An 11,564-nucleotide genomic window follows, 5' to 3' on the forward strand; every position below is an offset into this window, starting at 1 on the left:
CTAGCTCCTTAAAAGGACAGATATCTGCTTTGTCTATTCTTTTACACAAACGTCTGGCAGATGTCCCAGACGTTCAGGCATTTAGTCAGGCATTAGTCAGAATCAAGCCTGTTTTCAAACCTGTTGCTCCGCCATGGATCTTAAACTTAGTTCTTAAAGTTCTTCAAGTGGTTCCGTTTGAACCTATGCATTCCATAGATATTAAGCTTTTATCTTGGAAAGTTCTGTTTTTAGTGGCTATCTCTTCGGCTCGAAGAGTTTCTGAGTTATCTGCTTTACAGTGTGACTCACCTTATCTTGTTTTCCATGCAGATAAGGTGGTTTTGCGTACCAAACCTGGATTCCTTCCTAAGGTTGTTTCTAATAGGAATATCAATCTGGAAATTGTTATTCCTTCTCTGTGTCCTAATCCTTCTTCCAAGAAGGAACGTCTGTTACACAATCTTGTTGTGGTTCGTGCTTTAAAGTTCTACTTACACGCAACTAAAGATTTTCGTCAAACATCTTCGTTGTTTGTTGTCTATTCTGGTAAGCGGAGAGGTCAAAAGGCTATGGCTACCTCTCTTTCTTTTTGGCTGAAAAGCATCATCTGTTTGGCTTATGAGATTGCTGGCCAGCAGCCTCCTGAAAGGATTACTGCTAATTCTACTAGAGCAGTGGCTTCCACATGGGCTTTTAAAAATGAGGCTTCTGTTGAACAGATTTGTAAGGCGGCAACTTGGTCTTCGCTTCATACTTTTTCCAAATTTTACAAATTTGATACTTTTGCTTCTTAGGAGGCTATTTTTGGGAGAAAGGTTCTACAAGCAGTGGTGCATTCCGTTTAGGTACCTGTCTTGTCCCTCCCTTCATCTGTGTTCTAAAGCTTTGGTATTGGTATCTCACAAGTATTGGATGAATCCGTGGACTCGATACATCTTGCAAGAGAAAACAGAATTTATGCTTACCTGATAAATTTATTTCTCTTGCGATGCATGGAGTCCACGGCCCGCCCTGTCTGTTTAAGACAGGTAGTATATTTTTATTTAAAAAACTTCAGTCACCTCTGCACCCTATAGTTTCTCCTTTTTCTTCCTAGCCTTCGGTTAAATAACTGGGGGGTGGAGCTAAGGGAGGAGCTATATAGACAGCTCTGCTGTGGGTGCTCTCTTTGCCACTTCCTGTTAAGAAGGAGAATATCCCACAAGTATTGTTTTTTATTTCAACTACATTAGTTCCTATATTTATTCCTGCAGTGTTAGTTACTTATATCACTAAGTATTTAGGAATAATTATTTGTATTTATTTTACATGTGAAAGAGTAAAATGTATTTATTTTATATGTGTATTAACTTTTGATAAACTGTCTAGAACTTGACTTCATTCACACCCATAAGGTGATCTCTACTATCATCCAATGACATAGTACAAATTCCAAGAACTCTCTGATTGCCCATATGCTTTGTTTTTTCAAGTACACCCAGAAACATATGGTTACAGTTACTTACACTGAAGTTGGATACAGATGTCGCCTCACTTTCTTTTGACATCATATTATAGTTGACCTTTATATTACTTGCACAAGGCATTTTTTCAGTACATAATTCTAAAAATCTGTAATTAATAACAGAATTCTTCTTTTTTTTTTTTTTTTGCAAATAACAGTTTGTCCTAAAATAGGACACATTTTTTTGTGAGAATGTTGAGATATCAGTATTATGTACACATAGATGAAATTTGCACATTTTAAACTAGTATGCATATATTAACCCCTTGGTGACATCCACCCTACCCTGTAAGTTGGCTGTTGTTTTCACTGTAAGTGCTTTCTTGAGACCATGATATTGCTGAATGCCACCTGCAAAATCCCTTAAAGTGATGATAAACAAGAGAAAAAACAGTTACTTTGTGCTTGTAGTTTTAATATGTTTATTTGCTGCATTTTCAAATTAGGATACAAAAATATCGGTGTTTAATGTCCCTTTAATATTATGTAAATTAATGTACCAACGTGAGTAACCAGGACAGTATATTAAAATGATCTTGTATAAATGTACAATATAAAGAAGGTCATTTAAAATACTGCATGTCTAAACTTTAAGGTGTTCGAACTTCATAGACGTTATATATGTTTATATTGAGATTTTACTTATTTATTTTTATAACAAGGAGGACAGTGAAGATTTGAAGTGTCAGTTGCAATTTGTCAAAGAAGAAGCAACATTAATGAGAAAGAAAATGGCCAAAATTGACAAGGACAAAGACAGGCTTGACCATGAGCTACAGAAATACAAATCACATTATGGAGATCTTGATAGTCCTTTGCCAAAAGGAGAAGCCAGTGGACCTCCTACAACGAGAGAAGCTGAACTTAAACTCCGACTTCGATTAGTGGAAGAAGAAGCTAATATACTTGGCAGAAAAATAGTGGAACTAGAAGTAGAAAATAGGGGTCTGAAAGCAGAACTGGATGATCTCAGAGGAGATGATTACTCTGGAACTTCAGATTCACTTGTGAGGGAGCAAAGTGAGTCAGTCTCTGAGTTAAGACAACACCTTCAGCTAGTAGAAGATGAGGCTGAACTTTTGAGACGGAATCTTGCTGACCTAGAAGAGCAAAACAAACGAATCAATGCTGAGATGAACAAGTACAAATTTAAATCTGGAACCCATGAAACCAATCGACACAATGACAACATCAAAATGGAAGCACTACAGGAAGAATTAAAAAATGCACGCTTGCAAATTAATGAATTGAGTGGAAAAGTGATGCAACTCCAATATGAGAACAGAGTACTGATGTCCAATATGCAACGGTATGATCTTGCTTCTCACTTAGGCATCCGAGGGAGTCCTAGGGACAGCGATGCTGAGAGCGATGCAGGAAAGAAAGAAAGTGATGATGATTCCCGCCCTCCTCATAGGAAACGTGAAGGGCCAGTTGGTGGTGAAAGTGATTCAGAGGAAGTCCGCAATATTCGCTGCCTCACTCCTACCAGATCTTTTTATCCTCCAACAAGTGTGTGGCAAAAGAACTTTGCTGAGAGGCAGCAGGTTAAAGACATCCGCTCTGAAGCCGAGCGCCTAGGCAAGACAATTGACCGTTTAATTTCAGACACAAGCACCATCATCACAGAAGCCAGGATTTATGTAGCAAATGGAGATCTCTTTGGACTGATGGATGAGGAGGATGATGGTAGTAGGATAAGAGAACATGAGCTTCTTTATAGGATCAATGCTCAAATGAAGGCTTTCAGGAAAGAGCTACAAACATTCATTGACCGGCTAGAGATCCCAAAATCCTCAGAAGACAGAGGTGCAGATGATCCTCTCTCTGTTAGCCAGGTATGTGACTACATTTTTATGGCATATATTTTCTAAGATTTGATATGCCAGGGCCTATTTTAATGTTCTTCTAAGCATGAATGTGCAGTCATAATTTACTGTCTGCGCTCTAAATTCCTATAATGCCATCATAATACATTTGAAAAATAATTTTAATCCTTTAGAATATGTCTACAGCAGATCATGTTTACATTATTCTATACAATCATCAATTTAATCAAATATATTCTCAAAGGAAAGTAGGTTGTAGAGACCTCTTTTCTTGCTGGCTCAAGGCTAGACTCCCACGCACAGACATTCTGCTGAAATGGAAGCACTACGTCAAAAAATAGCACTATTTGGTGTACTACATCAGTTTACACTAAAATTTCACACTCTGCATAGCGATAGAAGTGAGGTTGCACCACTTGCATGTCAGTAAAAGTAGCCCTGTTTAGTTTAAATAGTTTAAACACAGTAAATATAAACAGCTTTTACAAGGGGGTGTTGTTCCTTTCACCCAGTAAGCAATAGATACTTAAGTAGTAGTTGTACACAAACATACCTCTCATGTTAGTTTATTTATAAATGCAATCAGTTTTCGCTTAACCCTTTTTCATGAAAATATATATTTTAACATTTCATCTGCAGTTCTTTCATTTACTTAATATAAAACATTTGAGCACTATGTCCCTTTAAAAACAGGTTAATTATATCAGTAATATGGCCAGATGATCATGCACAAAAAACAGTTAAATTACATTTTATTAAATTCAAAATGGTACACATAATATTATATCATCATTAAGCCTTGCTGAAAATTAATTTAGATAAAGATGTGACACATTCAGACAGCCCATAGCTTATATGTAGTGCTGTAGCTTGTGCTAACATGCGTAGTGCACCAGGTATCCCTGATAATGTAGTACCTGTAGTGCCCACTGACATGGCATCCAGGCTTCATACTGTAGATTTAACCAAACTGGTTAAAGTTGTCTTTGTCAGAAAATCAGCCAACTTTCTAGTACAAGTATAGCACGATAACTACCCACATAGGGGCCAATTTATTAAAGTGCGAGCGGACATCATCCGCTGTCTGCATTTATAATTGCACAAGCATTTCACTAAAAATGCTTGTGCAATGCCGCCCCCTGCACATTCGCGGCCAATCAGCCGCTAGCAGGAGGTGTCAATCAAACTGATTGTATACCATCGGGCGGATTGCTGAATTTTTCAGTGATTTCAAGTCACATGTTCTTCTTCTACAAACTTGCTGCATGTAATACTTAGGAATATACCTGTCGCCTAGATTACAAGTGGTGCGCTAACTGTAAATATCTTTTTTTTTTTTTTTTTAGGCTACCTAGAGCGTCTTCAGCCTCTCTAGCATCACCAGTCCTTATGTTATGAAATACTATTTAATAACATAAGGACTGGTAAGGCTAGACAGGCTGAAGATGCTCTAGGGAGCCTAACAAAAACCCATACTGCACTTGTGCTACAGTTAGCGCACCACTCGTAATCTAGGCGTGTGTGAGTGATGATATTTAACACATACAGATGTCAAGTTAATTTGTGCAGGGAGAGCAAGTTACAAACAATTATGACATTGTTAATACATTCTGACGCAATCAAATACTTTTTTTAAATTAATTAAAATGCAACAATAGTATACTTAAACGCAATCATAATATTACAGTTAAAATGACATAGCATGAAATAAAAAATAAAAACTTAATGAAATAACAACATTACAAATATAATTTTTACTATATGATTTTTTAAAATTTTATTTTTGCTGTGTCCTAAAGGCTTTGTGCAAATGTTAAACTGAGCAAACGCTTTTTAGCACTTATAAGTCACAATAAGGTTAATGTAAGTCTGGTTAATGATCAGTCAATGTCAGATCATTTTAAAGTTGTTTTTAGGTTTTATTTGGGGCATATCTTTGGCTGACTTCATCTAAATTTTCTACATTTTGTTTCAAAAGCTCATTCAGGAAGTCGGAGGGAGCACATCCCTTAGTTTATATACTTTGAGACTCCAAAATTTGAGGGCATAGTTGCAGAATTGCAACAGAAATAATAATATGTCAGAGTTGTTTTGTTGTTATTTTTTTGGGGGAGTTTTTAAACCTCCACCCAGTGTGTGGTTGCCTTTCTCCTACATCAAAGTAATATTAGGTTTGCAAAGAAAAAAACGTTTCAATCAAAATGACTGAAGCAAAATAAGGCCTAGATTTGGAGTTCGGCGGTAAAAGGGCTGTTAACGCTCCGCGGGCTTTTTTCTGGCCGCACCATAAATTTAACTCTGGTATCGAGAGTTAAAACAAATGCTGCGTTAGGCTCCAAAAAAGGAGCGTAGAGCATTTTTTACCGCAAATGCAACTCTCCGATACCAGAGTTGCTTACGGACCGCGCCGGCCTCAAAAACGTGCTCGTGCACGATTCTCCCATAGGAAACAATGGGACTGTTTGAGCTGAAAAAAAACCTAACACCTGCAAAAAAGCAGCGTTCAGCTCCTAACGCAGCCCCATTGTTTCCTATGGGGAAACACTTCCTACGTCTGCACCTAACACCCTAACATGTACCCCGAGTCTAAACACCCCTACCCTTACACTTGTTAAGCCCCTAATCTGCCGCCCCCGCTATCGCTGACACCCTGCATATTATTATTAACCCCTATCTGCCGCTCCGTAAAACGCCGCCACCTACGTTATCCCTATGTACCCCTAATCTGCTACCCCTAACACCGCCGCCCCCTATATTATATTTATTAACCCCTAATCTGCCCCCCACAACGTCGCCGACACCTACCTACACTTATTAACCCCTAATCTGCCGAGCGGACCTGAGCGCTACTATAATAAAGTTATTAACCCCTAATCCGCCTCACTAACCCTATCATAAATAGTATTAACCCCTAATCTGCCCTCCCTAACATCGCCGACACCTACCTTCAATTATTAACCCCTAAACTTCCGATCGGAGCTCACCGCTATTCTAATAAATGGATTAACCCCTAAAGCTAAGTCTAACCCTAACACTAACATCCCCCTAAGTTAAATATAATTTTTATCTAACGAAATAAATTAACTCTTATTAAATAACTTATTCCTATTTAAAGCTAAATACTTACCTGTAAAATAAATCCTAATATAGCTACAATATAAATTATAATTATATTATAGCTATTTTAGGATTAATATTTATTTTACAGGCAACTTTGTATTTATTTTAACCAGGTACAATAGCTATTAAATAGTTAAGAACTATTTAATAGTTACCTAGTTAAAATAATAACAAATTTACCTGTAAAATAAATCCTAACCTAAGTTATAATTAAACCTAACACTACCCTATCAATAAAATAATTAAATAAACTACCTACAATTACCTACAATTAACCTAACACTACACTATCAATAAATTAATTAAACACAATTGCTACAAATAAATACAATTAAATAAACTAGCTAAAGTACAAAAAATAAAAAAAGAACTAAGTTACAGAAAATAAAAAAATATTTACAAACATAATAAAAATATTACAACAATTTTAAACTAATTACACCTACTCTAAGCCCCCTAATAAAATAACAAAGCTCCCCAAAATAAAAAATTCCCTACCCTATTCTAAATTAAAAAAGTTACAAGCTCTTTTACCTTACCAGCCCTGAACAGGGCCCTTTGCGGGGCATGCCCCAAGAATTTCAGCTCTTTTGCCTGTAAAAAAAAAACATACAATACCCCCCCCCAACATTACAACCCACCACCCACATACCCCTAATCTAACCCAAACCCCCCTTAAATAAACCTAACACTAAGCCCCTGAAGATCTTCCTACCTTGTCTTCACCATCCAGGTATCACCGATCCGTCCTGGCTCCAAGATCTTCATCCAACCCAAGCGGGGGTTGGCGATCCATAATCCGGTGCTCCAAAGTCTTCCTCCTATCCGGCAAGAAGAGGACATCCGGACCGGCAAACATCTTCTCCAAGCGGCATCTTCGATCTTCTTCCATCCGGTGCGGAGCGGGTCCATCTTGAAGCAGGCGACGCGGATCCATCCTCTTCTTCCGATGTCTCCCGACTAATGACGGTTCCTTTAAGGGACGTCATCCAAGATGGCGTCCCTCGAATTCCGATTGGCTGATAGGATTCTATCAGCCAATCGGAATTAAGGTAGGAATTTTCTGATTGGCTGATGGAATCAGCCAATCAGAATCAAGTTCAATCCGATTGGCTGATCCAATCAGCCAATCAGATTGAGCTCGCATTCTATTGGCTGATCGGAACAGCCAATAGAATGCGAGCTCAATCTGATTGGCTGATTGGATCAGCCAATCGGATTGAACTTGATTCTGATTGGCTGATTCCATCAGCCAATCAGAAAATTCCTACCTTAATTCCGATTGGCTGATAGAATCCTATCAGCCAATCGGAATTCGAGGGACGCCATCTTGGATGACGTCCCTTAAAGGAACCGTCATTAGTCGGGAGACATCGGAAGAAGAGGATGGATCCGCGTCGCCTGCTTCAAGATGGACCCGCTCCGCACCGGATGGAAGAAGATCGAAGATGCCGCTTGGAGAAGATGTTTGCCGGTCCGGATGTCCTCTTCTTGCCGGATAGGAGGAAGACTTTGGAGCACCGGATTATGGATCGCCAACCCCCGCTTGGGTTGGATGAAGATCTTGGAGCCAGGACGGATCGGTGATACCTGGATGGTGAAGACAAGGTAGGAAGATCTTCAGGGGCTTAGTGTTAGGTTTATTTAAGGGGGGTTTGGGTTAGATTAGGGGTATGTGGGTGGTGGGTTGTAATGTTGGGGGGGGGTATTGTATGTTTTTTTTTACAGGCAAAAGAGCTGAAATTCTTGGGGGCATGCCCCGCAAAGGGCCCTGTTCAGGGCTGGTAAGGTAAAAGAGCTTGTAACTTTTTTAATTTAGAATAGGGTAGGGAATTTTTTATTTTGGGGGGGCTTTGTTATTTTATTAGGGGGCTTAGAGTAGGTGTAATTAGTTTAAAATTGTTGTAATATTTATATTATGTTTGTAAATATTTTTTTATTTTCTGTAACTTAGTTCTTTTTTTATTTTTTGTACTTTAGCTAGTTTATTTAATTGTATTTATTTGTAGCAATTGTGTTTAATTAATTTATTGATAGTGTAGTGTTAGGTTAATTGTAGGTAATTGTAGGTAGTTTATTTAATTATTTTATTGATAGGGTAGTGTTAGGTTTAATTATAACTTAGGTTAGGATTTATTTTACAGGTAAATTTGTTATTATTTTAACTAGGTAACTATTAAATAGTTCTTAACTATTTAATAGCTATTGTACCTGGTTAAAATAAATACAAAGTTGCCTGTAAAATAAATATTAATCCTAAAATAGCTATAATATAATTATAATTTATATTGTTGCTATATTAGGGTTTATTTTACAGGTAAGTATTTAGCTTTAAATAGGAATAAGTTATTTAATAAGAGTTAATTTATTTCGTTAGATGTAAATTATATTTAACTTAGGGGGGTGTTAGTGTTAGGGTTAGACTTAGCTTTAGGGGTTAATCCATTTATTAGAATAGCGGTGAGCTCCGATCGGAAGTTTAGGGGTTAATAATTGAAGGTAGGTGTCGGCGATGTTAGGGAGGGCAGATTAGGGGTTAATACTATTTATGATAGGGTTAGTGAGGCGGGTTAGGGGTTAATATCTTTATTATAGTAGCGCTCAGGTCCGCTCGGCAGATTAGGGGTTAATAAGTGTAGGCAGGTGTCGGCGACGTTGAGGGGGGCAGATTAGGGGTTAATAAATATAATATAGGGGTCGGCGATGTTAGGGGCAGCAGATTAGGGGTACATAGGGATAACGTAGGTGGCGGCGATTTGCGGTCGGAAGATTAGGGGTTAATTATTGTAAGTAGCTGGCGGCGACGTTGTGGGGGGCAGGTTAGGGGTGAATAAATATAATACAGGGGTCGGCGGGGTTAGGGGCAGCAGATTAGGGGTACATAAATATAACGTAGGTGGCGGTCGGCAGATTAGGGGTTAAAAATTTTAATCGAGTGGCGGCGGTGTGGGGGGACCTCGGTTTAGGGGTACATAGGTAGTTTATGGGTGTTAGTGTACTTTAGGGTACAGTAGTTAAGAGCTTTATAAACCGGCGTTAGCCAGAAAGCTCTTAACTCCTGCTTTTTTCAGGCGGCTGGAATTTTGTCGTTAGAGCTCTAACGCTCACTTCAGAAACGACTCTAAATACCAGCGTTAGAAAGATCCCATTGAAAATATAGGCTACGCAAATGGCGTAGGGGGATCTGCGGTATGGAAAAGTCGCGGCTGTAAAGTGAGCGTTAGACCCTTTAATCACTGACTCCAAATACCAGCGGGCGGCCAAAACCAGCGTTAGGAGCCTCTAACGCTGGTTTTGACGGCTACCGCCGAACTCCAAATCTAGGCCTAAGAGAATTGTTTAAATAGAGTTATTGTATTTCCCTTACTTAGACTGGAAAATAAGTTATTGCTGCATTAGTCCCACACAGAATATTCCTTTCAGTAGTCTTTGATATCTTTTAATGGATCAACATATTCATAAATTAAGGTTTTGTATTCCATAAGCTTTCAAGACTGCACAGGTCACTTCTGCCTCCATTTAACCTACATCTGAGGACCTTCAATGCTTGAAAGATTATAGAATACAAATCCTTGATTTATGGATAAGTTGATCCATTAAACCGTATCACAGTCTTCTAAAATGAAAATTCTTATTTAGAATGGATTTAAATTACAGCACTGTGAAGGATTACTTGCTTAATATTATTAGTGCATTTTAGTGTTTTGGCCAGATATAATATACAGCTCTGCAACCCACTTATGTGGGCTCCTTAGCTTCCAACTCTAAACCTATTTATGTAGTTTCCCCTTATTTGTAGAAATGCATACATTAATGCACACTAGCATACCATTTCTGTAGATACAGCACCACAGTCTTTGAATGGATGTACTTGGTGCTACTATGTATTACAAAGAGAATATGCAACATGGAGGAATTGATTGCACAGCTGCATCATTTGTTATGCCATCCATGCATCTAAAAGAAAGGACCCTTAGGCAGCGGCCAACGTTGCTTGCACAGCTACATCATTTGTTATGCCATCCATGCATCTAAGAGAGAGGACCCTTAGGCAGTTGCCAAAGTTGTTAATAACATATTTGCCCCTTGGTACAACAATTAGGCTTTATAATTATGATTAACTGAAACAAAGGGATTTGTTTAGGATTAGGTCTTTTTTTAACAGACCGATGTGTTTATACATTGAGGTTCCATTCAGATCTATTTCTTATGTCAGGCACCAAGAAATCAAATATATCAGGCAAATATTCAAGTATTTCTTATGTGTATGAATGATATATATTAAACAATATAATTGCCTGTGATTTTTCCTGCAGCAGCTTAACAGGTCATGTCCATTGCATTACTGTTCTCTTGTACATGTGTATAATCGTTTTCTGACAGTACTGTAAGTGAATAAATCTTTTCTGTTTCTGTATTTACCTTTCCAGATGTTCCAGCCTATCATTTTACTTATCCTCATCCTAGTATTATTTTCTTCCCTTTCCTACACCACTATATTTAAGCTTGTCTTCCTCTTCACTCTATTTTTTGTCTTGTAACCATCGCATTTCGTGTTTTTTTTTGTGTAGTTATTGTTTTCAGTTTTGTTTATTTTGTCCATTCACAAAGATAAGAAGTAAAAGAAATATAGTTTCTGCAAGAGCTACTATTAAAGAAAACACTGAAGACTTATTTGTTCAACTCAAAAATACAACCTTGCTTCTGCTGTTACAGGTAAGTTATCTAAAATGTCATGTGCTATATAAAATGAGATGACTGTTGTTAGTAATGGAATTTATTTGCAACAAAACCGGGTGGGGCAGAAATGACAACCCCTCTTTTTTGTCATAATAATCTATACATTGGAAGAATATTGAAAACAGAAATGTATTCAGTTGATATGATTTCTCTGCTATTGTCTATCAAATAAAAAATAATCTTTAACCCCTTAATGACCACCGCACGTTTCCATTTTCTGTCCGTTTGGGACCAAGGCTATTTTTACATTTCTGCGGTGTTTGTGTTTAGCTGTAATTTTACTCTTACTCATTTACTGTACCCACACATATTATATACCGTTTTTCTCGCCATTAAATGGACTTTCTAAAGATACCATTATTTTCATCATATCTTATAATTTACTATAA

At 37.7% G+C, this 11,564-nt stretch overlaps 1 protein-coding gene across 1 annotated transcript in view; it reads left to right on the forward strand.

The window, feature by feature from the left end:
* The window catches only part of SOGA3 (SOGA family member 3), an 81,047-nt gene extending 70,071 nt beyond the window's left edge, over positions 1-10,976 (forward strand). Inside the window, exons 5-6 of the mRNA XM_053710709.1 lie at positions 2,149-3,324; positions 10,866-10,976. Of these exons, the coding sequence (XP_053566684.1) occupies positions 2,149-3,324; positions 10,866-10,976 (1,287 nt within the window). The remainder of the gene's footprint in view (positions 1-2,148; positions 3,325-10,865) is intronic.
* The last annotated feature ends 588 nt before the right edge of the window (positions 10,977-11,564 follow it).

Source organism: Bombina bombina, chromosome 4 (genome assembly GCF_027579735.1).
Source record: "Bombina bombina isolate aBomBom1 chromosome 4, aBomBom1.pri, whole genome shotgun sequence".
NCBI classification, from domain to species: Eukaryota; Metazoa; Chordata; class Amphibia; order Anura; family Bombinatoridae; genus Bombina; species Bombina bombina.